This window comes from Melitaea cinxia, chromosome 14, assembly GCF_905220565.1.
Source record: "Melitaea cinxia chromosome 14, ilMelCinx1.1, whole genome shotgun sequence".
Taxonomy (NCBI): Eukaryota; Metazoa; Arthropoda; class Insecta; order Lepidoptera; family Nymphalidae; genus Melitaea; species Melitaea cinxia.
In genome coordinates this window covers 8,515,222-8,529,180 of record NC_059407.1, presented here as the reverse complement: position 1 = coordinate 8,529,180, position 13,959 = coordinate 8,515,222, and the positions used below count along the sequence as shown (strand labels likewise).

At 34.4% G+C, this 13,959-nt stretch overlaps 1 protein-coding gene across 1 annotated transcript; it reads left to right on the top strand.

The window, feature by feature from the left end:
- The first annotated feature begins 4,504 nt into the window (after positions 1-4,504).
- LOC123659907 (DIS3-like exonuclease 2) lies at positions 4,505-9,040 on the top strand. Its single transcript, XM_045595069.1, has 3 exons — positions 4,505-7,023; positions 7,719-7,977; positions 8,432-9,040. The coding sequence occupies exons 1-3, from the start codon at positions 4,505-4,507 to the stop codon at positions 8,624-8,626; spliced, it is 2,973 nt and encodes a 990-aa protein (XP_045451025.1). The 3' UTR covers positions 8,627-9,040.
- Positions 9,041-13,959: the final 4,919 nt, after the last annotated feature.

Here is a 13,959-nt window from a genome sequence, read left to right as displayed (position 1 = left end):
TTCCTCCTTTCTTGATTTTATAGATAATTTAAATTTGGTGATTCTTAATGATGGATCTTCTACTCGTAGAGTTTCCCTCGCTCAAAATCCAAAGATTGCAGTAGATTTATCTATATGCACTCCATCCCTGTCTTCTCATCTTACTTAGGACACCCTCCAAAATACATTTGGAAGGGATCACTTCCCGATTGTTATTTCCATTTCACTGTCATCATTACCTGTTTCTTTACCCAACTCTCCCAGATTGAAATATAAATTATCTAAAGCAGATTGGTCACTTTTTTATTAAACTACTGATGCTGAAAACCAAAATTTTCGCCCCATAAATATTTATAATGTTCACTCTCTTTATAATAATTTGAAAAAATAGCTCAGGAGTGCCAACTTGTGTATATCTCAAAATGTAGGGAGTACAAGGATTTCCTCCCCGCCCTGGTGGGATAGTGAGTGTTCAAAAGCATGCAAGAGTAGAAAAGAGGCAGAATGGATATATTCATCTTCTATGACTCTTGAAAACTTTTTGAAATATAAAAATTTAGCTGCCGCAACAACCAGATTATTTTTACAAAAGAAAAAACTTAGTTGGAGACATTTTTGTGAAATTCTATCTCCATCCTCCTCTCCTTCTTTAGTATGGAGAAATATAAGAAAATTCTGTGGATCATTCTCATTTAATGTCCCTATATCAAACGATCCATCGTTGTGCCTAAACTCCTTTGCACAAAGACTGGCTCCTCCTTATGTTCCGTCCTTAGAAGAATCTGAATCTTTTTCCTCTATTCCCTTCTCTCCTTCAGAAAGTTTGATTCCCCATTTTCTTGGCAGGAATTTCAGTTGGTACCAGGGTCCCTTGAAGACTCCTCCCCTGGGGTTAATGTCATACCATATTCCTTTTTTGTTAAAAGTGGTCCATCTACTAAAAAAATTGTCTTGGATGTTATTAATGCTATTTATTTGACTGGAATTCCTCCTGAGGAATGGAAAACTCAAGTAATTTTGCAAATTCTTAAACCGGGAAAACTCTCTACCAATCCCTGTGGATACCGCCCTATCGCTCTTTCGTGTACGCTTGCCAAGATATTAGAACACCTTATTAAAAATAGACTAGAATGGCTAATGGAAAGCAGAGGAATTCTTTCAAAAAGTCAGTTTGGATTTCGCAAAGGCCTGGGAACAATGGATAGTCTCACGACCTCTGTTCTTGAGGTACAGAGCAGACTGGGAAAATGGCAGGAAAGACTGGAGGGCGCGGGACTGAGAATAAGTAGGTCTAAAACCGAGCACTTATTCTGCGATTTCAGCGGTTCGTCCAGTTTTTCTCATATTGCCTTGGATGGTGTATCCCTACCAGTCTGCTCCGACTTCCGTTACCTTGGGTCATTAATACAAAATGACGGCAACATAGACCGTGACGTGAAAAATCGAATAAATGCGGGATGGATGAAATGGCAACAGATCTCTGGAACAGCTTGTGATCCACGAATGCCCCTTAAACTTAAGGGGAAAATCTATAAAACGATCATAAGACCTGTCGTAATGTATGGATCGGAATGTTGGGCAACAAAAGTGACGGATGAAAGAAGAGTGCACGCAGCCGAGATGAGAATGCTAAGATGGATGTGTGGAGTAACGAGGAAAGATCGGATTAGAAATGAGTATATAAGGGGAAGTTTGAAAGTAGCACCCGTGACAGAGAAAATGAGGAGCAATAGGTTAGCGTGGTATGGGCATGTAATGAGGAGGGATGAACGCTATGTTGGTAAAAGAATGTTAGGGATGAATGTCGAAGGACGAAGAGCGATCGGCAGACCGAAAAAGCGATGGATGGATTGTGTGAGTGAGGATATGAGAAAGAAAGGAGTAAGCACTGAAGTGACGAATAATAGAGAGGAATGGAAGAGGAAAACATGTTGTGCCGACCCTACATAAGTGGGATAAGGGCAGGAAGATGATGATGATGATCCAGATTGCCTTCTCGAGACGTGATACCCTCATAGGATTATTCTTGGACATTTTTTCCGCGTACGATAATGTACTACTTCCGATACTCAGGCAAAAAATGCTCAATCTGAGTATTCCAGTGAGGATAGTAAATTACATTTTCAATTATCTTTCTTGTCGCTCCCTTCTTATTTCTACGCGTAATCTGGATCTATCTCCTAGATTAATATGGAGAGGACTCCCTCAAGGCTCCGTCCTCAGTCCTCTTCTGTATAGTATATACACACACGATTTAGATCTCTCTGTTCTTAGTTTCTGTAATATTCTTCAGTTTGCGGATGATCTGGCTTTATATATTTCCTCTGAGAGTCTCTCGGACTCTGTTGAACGAATAAACAAAGCTGTATTTTACTTAACAGATTGGCTTGATAACCACGGCATGTCAATTTCTAAAAGTAGTGTTGTGGTGTTTTCTCGTTGTAGAACTACTCCAAATATAAGTGTCACTTTTAACGGACAAGTTTTTTCCGGTTAAGGATTGTGTAAAATTTTGGGAGTTGTACTAGATTCGAAAATATCAGGATCAAATCACATTAATATGAAGGTTAAAAAATGTGGAAAAAACATTAATTTTATGCGTTCGCTCTCTGGTGTCTGGTGGGGTTCACATCCATACACCCAAAAACTGGTGTACAACGCCCTGATTAGTAGCCACTTGGACTGTAGATCGTTTTTACTTCAAAACAGTAATAAAACCAGCTTAAAATATTTGATAGGATTCAGTCAAAGTCGCTAAGAATAATTATTGGTGCTATGAGATCTTCTCCAATCAAAGCTCTTCAGACTGTGGGGAGCCTTCTCTTCAGTTTCGGAGACGATACCTTTCTGACCGTTTTCTTTTCAAAGCATATCAGTATTCTTCTCATCCTCTTATTCCAAAATTATTTATCCTATCTGAACTTACTTCTTCTTTTAATTACTGGAGACACAAGGAGCTGCCATGTCTAATCAAATCTTTCCTTAAATTGACCAGTCTGCCCTGTCCAATTTATCAGTGTATGCTCAATCCCTTATACAAAATCCCATATGAAGCTATCACTAGCGTCCCCGAAGTTGTATTAAATCTTGGTATAGAAATAGGTTCCTCCTTCACTAACTTCCAGTTTAATTATAAAATTAATGAAATTTGTAAGGACTGGATACACGTATTTACAGATACCTCAAAATAACCCAGGAGGGATGTATTGGATCAGCAGTGTGGATTCTGAGATTTAATGTGGTACTAAATTTTAAATTGCCTCCACATTCTTATGTTTTTACTGGTGAACTTTTGGCTATTTTTAAGCAGTATCTTACATAGAGTCGCACCATTTAGATATATCTGTTATACTCTCCGATTGCCAATGCTCACTTCAAGCCATCCTTTCTAATCAATTTAAATCGAAAGTCAAATTCTATTTAGTCCTAAAGATAAAGCATTTGCTCTTTAAGTGTCACTTAAAGGGGACCCATGTCAAACTGGTATAGATTCCTGGTCACTCAGGTATCAAAGGCAATGAAGATGCAGATTACTATGCGAAGAAAGCCACTACATATTGTGTCAATATAGGGCTTACTGTTATGATCTTATGACCCTTTCCAAAACCCGCATGCTCTCAGACTGGGGTGAACATTGGTCCCGTAGTAGTCTCATTAAAGGGAAGTACTATGCTAGCATCCAAGAATCAGTATTAGTTAAGCCGTGGTTTTTTAAATAACGCGATGCAAGTAAAGCCGTTACCTCAACTATATGTCGTCTAAGTTGGGCCACTCGTGTACACCTGTATTCCAGGCCAAAATACGAATTAAAGACTCCTCTATTTGTGAATGTGGTTTAGACGAAGGCACCCCAGAACATATATTTTTTTCTTGTCTTAAATTACGACTCTCTTTGTATAATGCTCTTTTCCCTGAGATTCCACGTCCTACTGACCTAAAATCCTTATTAATGTGTGTTTTCTCCCCGTTTATTACTTTTTTATGCACTTTCATTGAAACTAACAATATAAAACTTTAACGGGATGGAGATATCTAACAAAAGTTAACTATTCCAAGTATATATTTACTATTATATTTTTATTATATATCTTTGTGTTTTTTGTCTTGGGCAAGTTAACTTTTTTTTCAGGCAAACTTGTGCGGGAATTGGAACCGAACTTGTCCTCTCACAATAACTCCAAATAAAGCAAAGTTTAAATACTCTGGTATTGGCAAATCCGCAAGGGAGCCATTTCAAGAATAAGAAGAAATCAATATATCGATATATCAGATCTAAAGATATCGGCTAAAAATATCGATATATTGGATAAAAAATTTCGATGTATCGATATATACTTATTTAACAAGCCTATTCAATGCTCATTGTCATTTCATTACCATTAGTCTGTGGACCGAATACGGTCTATGTCTATCATTCCTATCATTTAATCATGCATACTATTCTTTGTTTACTTAACATGAAATTCGTATAAAATTATAATTAACTTAAAACTTTAAAAAATTGGTGGTAAAATAATCTTAAAATATGTCTGAGATACAAGAAAATCAGTGTGAAGAAAATAATCCATCCACGTCACAAACAGCAGTTCGTACTGTACCCTCAGAAAATAATTTTCTTAATAATGTGGATGGAGTTCAAAAAAATCATCAAGAAATGCCGACTTCAGCATCAAGTTCACAAGAAATTGTCGACAAAATATCATCAAGGGTTAATGAACTCAATGTAAACGATGTTTCAAATCAAAATGATAACATAAATATCAACACCGAACAAATCACAGGGAATGCAAGCTCTTCTAGTAGTCGGAAAAATAAAAATGCAATAAAAAAAACAAGAATAAAGACATTGAAAGTTTTGATGCCAAACGGTACAAGTCAGCCAGAAGTGGTTCAAACCGCACCTCCGCTTCCAACGCAAAATGGTGTGAACTCAGTGTACGAAATTTTCCTGAAACAGGTAGCTCCCTTGTATGCTAATACTAGTTCAAGTTATTTAGAAAATCTAGCAAATCATCCACAACTTCATTTGATGCAAAGGATGCAATTGAGACAACTGTATCAAAGTCATCAATTTGCCAAATCTTTACCAAGTACTTCCTCAATGCAACAAGCTCATTCTTCAAACTCTTTTAATCTAGCACCACCAGCTCATCAACAACCACCTAAATTTTTACAAAATGCGATGCAGCATCCTTTGCTAAGTCAACATTTAATTAATGCAAATAATTTTAATTTACAACAAGCAGGACGTTCTTTCCGCCCAATGACGAGAAGTAATACAATTCCAAATTTTCAAGAAGCATATTCAAATAATTCTCCAAGACAACATAAGAAACAGAGAAAACTGGACATTAAAGAGATTGAGGATAGAAAGTTTGAATCTTACATGCCAATAGAAGAAGTTGAACTAGGTTTAAAAAATAATATGCTATTAGAAGGAGTGATAAGAATAAATCCTAAACAATTTCAGCATTCGTATGTTTCAAGTACTGATAGAAGCGAACAAGATGTTCTTATTGAAAGTGTTAAGAATAGGAATCGGGCATTAGAAGGTGATGTTGTTGTAGTACAATATATTGACAGTGACACTGAAGAAGGTACTGGTACTAATGATGTTAACAAGCAAAAAAAAGGCAAAGTGGTTTTTATTAAAGAGAAAGTACATACTAGATCATGTATAGGAAATCTAAAGTTGATGCCTGATAAAAACAGACAAAAAGCCCTCTTTGTGCCAAGAGATCATAGATTACCAAGGTTAAATATACCCTTTACATGTTGGCCTGATAATTTTTACCAAGATACAAAAGCTTATGAAAATACCTTATTTTTAGCAAAAATCATTGCATGGAATGACGTCAGGTTTGCTTACGGTAAAATAGTCTGTAATATAGGAGAGTCTGGCGACATGCGTACAGAAACTGCAGCTATTCTTGCTCAGACAGACTTAGATATAACCCCCTTTGGTCCTGAAGTAAGGTGTTTATATCCCTGTGAAGATTATACAATTCCTGAAGAAGAAATAAAATTAAGAGAAGACTGTAGAAAATTATGTATTTTTAGTATTGATCCATCCAACTGCCGTGATATTGACGATGCTGTTTCATGCAGAATGCTTGACAATGGTAACTATGAAATTGGAGTCCATATTTCAGATGTTGCTCACTATTTGACTGAAAATACAATTTTAGATGAAAAGGTAGCTGAAAAAGCTACAACTATTTATATGGTTGAAAGAGCTTACCACATGTTACCTGATGATTTATGTATGTTATGTTCTCTATTTCCTGGAGTAGATAAACTTGCTTTCTCTGTGTTTTGGGAGATTACAGATAGTGGTATAGTAATTAGTCATAGGTTTGCAAAGACCATTATACATTCCTGCTGTCAATTGTCTTATGAACATGCTCAAGAGGTACTTGAATCTAATGAAAATGCTGAAAAAAATTTTCCTGAAATATATAATGGGTTTAATTATGAAGATGTACGTCAGACAATTCAAATATTAGGTAAAATATCAGCAATATTTAGAAGAAAACGATTTGAGGATGGTGCATTACGAATTGATCAACCTAAAGTGTGCTTCAGAATAAGTCCTACAAATAGTTTACCAGAATCTTTCCAAATTTATGAAAGTAAAGAAAGTCATCAGCTGATTGAGGAGTTTATGCTTCTTGCAAATATGACTGTAGCTAAAAGAATATATGATGACCATCCAAAATTAGCCTTCTTAAGATGTCATCCATCACCCAGTACTTTTATGCTAAAAGAAGTAGCCAAGTCGTTGAAGCCAATGGGAATAGATTTAGATATTACGTCGGCTGGTACTTTGCACAAATCTCTATCAATTTATGCTTACCATGATAATGCAGACAGGGCAAAAGCTATGGTTTTAAGTAAGTTATGTGCTAAACCAATGGCACGGGCAAAATATTTTTGTGTGGGTAGTAAGGGTGAAGAAGATTTCAACCATTATGCTTTAAATGTTTCCTTGTATACACATTTTACTAGTCCTATCAGACGCTATGCAGATATTATGGTTCACAGGTAAACTTATTTCTAACTTGTTTAAATCATATTGATACCATACTGTTAAATTATAAACCATTGTTGTTGGCACCATGTGATTAAATTATAAACCATTGTTGTTGACACGATGTGGTTTAATTATAAGCCATTGTTGTTGATACTATTTGATTAAAAATTTAAACCATTGTTGTTGACACCATGTGGTTAAATTATAAGTCATTGTTGTTGATACCACATGGTTAATTTATAAACTATCATTTTTAATACCATGTGGTTAAATTATAAACCATTCTTGTTGATACCATGTGATGAAAATTATAATCCATTGTTGTTGATACCATGTGATTAAAATTATAAACAATTGTTGTTGATAACATGTGGTTAAATTACAAACTACATGTTATCACCCACTTTTGATCTTCATTTATTAAAAACATTCCGCTTGACTCCTTATATGTATATAAATGTTCTATTCAATGGTTTGTAAAAGATATAGGTTACAGCACAAGATAACAAAATTGGTTATATCAACAGTAACCAACAGTAATATAGTATGTAAACCAGTTTAACTAAAACTACTGAACTAACCACCATTAAAGAACAAACACAAATAATTGTACATTAAAATTTCATCCCTGTATATTTTGACGTAATTTGCGGAATACATATTATTACAGTATAAATCTGAACCATGACTAACACTTTTTTTTCAGACTTTTGGCTGCTAGTTTAAATGATAGTGATGGACCAACATGGGATGTAGACAAGGTCTGCATGATTGCTGCCCAATGTAATAAGCAGAAGTATAATGCTAAAAAGGCGGGAGAATTATCAACAGAACTATACACACTTAAATATATTGAACTAAACTCGCCTCTTGCTACTGAAGCAGTGGTTGCTGAAGTTAGAGAAAAATATATTGACGTGATAATAGTGGCTATGGGTTTAAACAGAAGGATATTTTTCAATAATGTAAATATATTTATTTTCTTTTATAGTAGCAATATATATTGATAAGGTTTTAGAATATTACGTAATCATTATCATCATCATCATTACCATCATCATCATCATCATCATAATCATAATCATCATCATCATCATCATCATCATCATCATCATCATCATCATCATCACCACCACCACCACCACCACTTTGAGCCTATCGCATTCCACTGCTGGACACAGGCCTCCACAAGCTCGCGTCAAAAGGCGTGAACTCATGTATTTTGCCCATAGTCACCATGCTGGGCAAGGCGGGTTGGTGACCACAGGGCTGAATTTGTCGCACCAAAGACAATGCTGCCCGTCTTTGGCCTGTGTATTTGGAAGCCAGCAGTTGGATAGTTATCCTGCCATCGTTCGGCTTTAACAGTTCTAAGGTGGTAGTGTATTATGTTATAGTAAAAATATTTTTTTTTTTCAGGATTTCCCTGGTGAATTTAAATGTATCAAAAGTGATGCAGGTATAAGATTATCAAAAATGGAATTAACTTGGAATGCGACTGAAGATTTACCAGCTGTAACTCAGGTTATTGAAGTTTTCTCAACACTGCAAGTAGTAATGCACAAAGGAGATGATATGGTGAAAGTAGAGACAAAGCTTGTAAGGCCGCAATAGTACATTTTGACCAATTTTACACTTTGTATAATTTTTACTAGATCTCTTTAGTTTTTATTATTTCATTTTTTATTTTACTATTAGAAAATAACAAAATCACACCAAGTGGGTGTAATTAGTTTTACTATTTGATTGTTTTGAGACATGAAATAAAACAATGTTGTGAAGTAAATAATTGTATAAGTGATATGTTTGAAAAATTTTGACGATATTGTATGATTGGTTGAAATAACTGACTAAATAATATTTCGATATTTTACGTTTTTGTGATTGTTCTTTTTTTATGTATATGTATTTCTTGATTTGCCTTATATTTTTTTAAGGTTTTTCTTTGCCATTGTTTATCTTAGTTTTTTCATAAGGATTTATTTGCATGCTATTTACACAAAATAAAATGAGATTTATGAATTACAATTTTAGAATATTTTTGTAAGTTAGAAATTTACCTTAAATGTTAAAAAAATGTAGTAACTATATAGTAAATTGTAGATTTATAAATTTATATAAAAGTATGTAGAGACAAAGCAAACGATAAAGTGGATTTTAACATAATTATTGTTGAAAATAATTCTACAATAAATTTTAACAAAAATATTTCATATACGAACTTTTAAAATTTTTGACAATGAAAGATTCTATAGAACTTTCTTAAAACACATACATATCTATGGTATTTTTAAATTATTTTGAGTGTCTGAATTTTTTACTTGATTATTTATATTTCTACTATTTGATAAATAGTAATTACATATTAATAATTAATAATATTATAAAGCACAAACAACATGGAAATATGTATGAAGTGTAGTTTTCGTATTACAAAATCAATTTTAAACAAAATTGTTAAGCAGTAATGAGTTTTTAAAAAAATAATAAGAGCAAATGTAATTCATATTTTTTATAAAATGATTTCCATAATTTTTTACAATTAGAATTAAGTTTAAAACCAATAAATTAGCAAAAAATTCTAAATTCTTACTACCTCTCAGCGTTTTATTAAATTATGTTTAGGATTTAGGTAGTATATTTTTGTTGTCTAGACCTAAGCTTAACTTGGTTCATTCACCAAGTACAGTAGAACTTGAAAATAAACATAGAGTGATAAAAGTTTCAATTTGATAATTAATGCCCACAATTATAGACAATTTATTAGATTAAATACAATGACTATTTATTTACTGCTCTGCTTTCCCTTGGTTCGATACCCTGCCCAGGATAAGTATCTGAAAATTGTAATACTAGTCTATCTCAAAATTGTCATGAGATTAAATTCCATGTCCATTATTTCCTTGCTTATCATAAGTAGGTACTTAGTTAATATTTTCGTTTTTTATTATTTAGTTATTTATATTCTCTTCCGAAAGCTACTTGTACCCCATTCAAATTATATATTCGTTTGATTTAATTTTATAAACTTACACGTAGTTAATGTAAGTATGGGTAACCCAATTACAGATTATCAAGACAAGGAAAAGTCTGTTTAAGTTAAAACAGTTCAAATAAAAGCCGTAATACCATGAACAAGAAATATTGCGACGATTTTGCTTTACAAAACTTAGGTTGTATTAACAGTGGCGTATTTTAAAATTTAACGTTCCGGGTCTAAAAAATGTTTTAAATTAGAAAGGAAAAAGGCAAAAGCAGCGTATGTATTAGGGATACATATTATACCTTTTACCCTAGGGTAAGTACGGCCTTGGGTATTAATACTGCTATTAAAACGGTGTTTAAGGACTTTTATATTAACTAGTTATATGCACATATCACAATGCATACCATCGCTGTCAATATGTCTGATAAACAACAAAACCGATGATGACGAGTAGGGGGTCTCCTTGTTAGTAAGTAATGAATGTTACATCTGTTCATCAATTGACTCTTAAGTTATTTATCAACTTATTGCCATTACAACATTGATATTAAGAAATGAGTTTATTTTCACAGCCCCTATCATTCCACTGCTGTATATAGCCCTCGTTCCACATGTAGGAGAAGGATTAGAGCTGAATTCGACACGCTATTCTACTGCTGTTGAATTTATTTGATTCTTTCTTTACTAATCCTAATTACTCAGAAGGTTAAAGCCTAAGATCCAGCTGCGAAATCAGTACATTAGTTATTTAGGTAATCAAACTCCCACATGTATGTAAATATCAATAGGAATATACACTGATAACAGTGTGCAGTAAAAAAGTTCCCGCAAATACTTTTAATTACAATAACATTAATTCATTTATAATAATAAAAAAAAATTAAAAAAAACCCCGACATAATAACCGGAGTTGCCTTTAAAAAGTAAAAAATAATTAAAGAAACTCAATCTTAAAGTAAGTACCTAAGTATGTACGAGTATTAATAATTCTAAAAAAAAATACATCGCGTTGGGGGGTCCCCCACTCCTACTTATTTATTACCACTCCCCCTCCACCCCCACTCCTATTTATTTTTTCATTAGTATCACATGCCTACCTAAGTCTTTTACCCGAGCCTTATTATTTGGGCAGACGTCGTTGACGGTCGTATCCCAAACGCAATATTTTTTAAATAATTTTATAAAAGTTTTCTTTTCTTAATTTTATTTTTAAATTCATCTATGTTGGTTAGTTATGTTAGGTTCTTTTAGATTATTTGTCGTTGAATTGTTAGGTTTGGAGAGAAGAAGAATCATCGGAAATATTTATAAATAATAAAATTGCACTGCCCGCTAGTGGATAATCATTTGATCGATAGTTCGAAACGAAGTAGCTTCTGTTTCGCTTACCAATACCAACCCAATATATGGCGTTACGACAACGATGCCTACGCACCGTCACATAAATACGCGTCATCTAAGATTACTCATTATATCTAGATTAAATTTAAACGGAACTACAAGACATGCATCAGATTTTGGTTAAAACAAGAATCATCGAAATCGGCATACCCAGTGAAAAGTTACCCATGCGGTTTAATACAAAGTTAGATCAACGAAAAAATTGTCAAGCAAATACGCATTATTAGATATGACTTGAAAATTACTTGTTAAATCTCAATTAAATTTAAATTGGACCACATGACATGCACCACCTTTCGATTAAAAAAAGAATCATGGAAATCTGTCTACTCAGTAAACAGTTCTGAGGTAACATACATAAAAAAATACATACGAATTTGAGAACCTCCTTCTTCTTTGGAAATTGTTTAATAAAGTTAAAGAGCGTTAGCGCACAAAGCTATTTGTCAGAAAAATATGGCAAGTCTAGTTGGGACTGTGAGAAAGCTTTTACACATTCGTCATAAGATAGGGTTCTCATCCAAAAAGTAGTAGGAACGACTTTACAGGTAGGTACTCCAAAATTATAATTAAGAAATTAATATTCTAAAAAAAAAATGAGTAGCGGAACACTTATTTTTTAATAATGCTCGACCTCTACTGTGGGTTTATGGATATACTCCCTTCTATGAGTTACGATCACAATCAGGTGTCTATGATAACAACCGGGCCCGACAGCTTAACGTGCTCTCCGAGGCATGGTGGGGGGCCTCACAAGGATTGACACCCAGATCGGAAAGAAATATTTGCTTCCCTGTTAACAGTTGTATCAGCGATGCTCCTCAAGAAATCCACGTGGAAGGCAACGATCTCCTTTCAGATCTCAATAAAAAGAAATCTCAAACAGCACTTTTTTCTGAACTTGTAAAAACTAACAATTAAAGAAATTCTTTTAACTGAGAGATTGATATAGAAATAAACTAGATGTCTTCGTTTAGACGTCAAAAAACCGATTTCACAATTATATGATTATTAGCTGACCCCGTAAATTTTGTTTTGCCATATATGTTATTAACCCCCTGGATCCTCCCCCCTCCTTATAACTTAGGGACATGAAAATAGATGTTGGCCAGTTCTCAGACCTACCCGATATGCACACAAAATTTCATAATATTTTATTAACCCCCTAAATCCCCCCCCCTATAACTGAGGGGTATGAAAAAAAAGATGTTGTTCGATTCTCAGACCTACCCAATATGCACACAAAATTTCATGAGAATCGGTCAAGCGTTTCGGAGGAGTTTAACTACAAACACCGCGACACGAGAATTTTATATATAAGAAGAATTCTGAATTCTGAGCTCATAAAAATAAGCAATACTTAAGACGTCATGTTAGAACTTCTGTAAGAGGTCTTTTAAAATATTTCATACTGAAATTCAGAGTGAAATTCAGAGTTGGGATGCTCCTGGACCCTGTGCCTCCATTCTGCAGACGGTAGAATGGTCCGGTTGAGAGTCCCTTACGTGGAGTGGCTGGCTAGGTATCGGGTGACCTTCGGCTGGCTTGAGACCCCACCTGTCAGAGGGGTAGTCTTGTGTGGGCTGCCCTTCTTAGTGCCAGGGCCCGGATGTTTCTTTCGGCCCTACTGCCGGGGTGAATGCTAGTGCGACCTCATCTTGTCCCACAACCCTTAGAGTCTGGCATAACCTCTTCGGTGCCCCTACGCTAGAATGGTATCCATAATGGATTAAAACGTAAAAAAAGGGTAGCGTAATTGTAAAGCAACTGGACTACAACATCTATTAGAGTGCGTTTCCATTGACGTGGAGCTGGATGAAGAAAAGTGGACGAAAGACGGAATTGGCCAATCAGTGCTCGAAATCTCCACTAAGTATCAGTAAAAAGAGTCTGAGTGGAGAATGTAAGAGCTAAGTGGACTATCGCACAAAATATAAGAATAGAACCGTACAGAGCGAATCGAACAACCTGTGTCACCAAGCGGAGCAAACGAAACCCCGCTGCGTTTTAGTTTTACTGAGCGATATTTCGTCACTTCCAAGTCATCGTTAATGTATGTGATTCAAAAAGGACGAGAAGCTATTTGAAAGTGTCAAAAAAAATTCGTGTTTGTCGGATACACCGTTGATTAGACACGCTCCACTCCATCCAACTCCGCTCTACTTCAATAGAAACACTTGCCACTTTTCACTGCTCTTCTCGGTTCCACTACGACCAGATTCGCGCCAGTCTAAGCCAACCCTTAGTAATAAAGGTACAATCCATAGAGCCTGATGCATAGAGATGTAGAAATAAATATATATCTCAATACGTCTTGTTATTTGTGAATCATTAATGTCAATTGTCAATCTATGAATTTGAAAATATATTGATAAATTCTATGAAAAAAGTTTTATAAAATTGAATAAGGAAAAACAAAGTAAAGAAGAGTAATAAAAAAATAAGCAAGATATGTAATATTTAATCTATTAATTTACGTTGCCTGAATATCTAATGATATTTAAGATTGATATAGATATTTAACGAAGAAGTTACAATTACCTACTTATTCTTGTTAACG

Coding starts and splice junctions, on each gene's coding strand:
- LOC123659907 (XM_045595069.1), top strand. CDS start 4,505: ATGTCTGAGATACAAGAAAATCAGTGTGAAGAAAATAATCCATCCACG. Junction 7,024..7,718: donor GCAGATATTATGGTTCACAG/GTAAACTTATTT, acceptor CTTTTTTTTCAG/ACTTTTGGCTGCTAGTTTAA. Junction 7,978..8,431: donor GAAGGATATTTTTCAATAAT/GTAAATATATTT, acceptor TTTTTTTTTCAG/GATTTCCCTGGTGAATTTAA.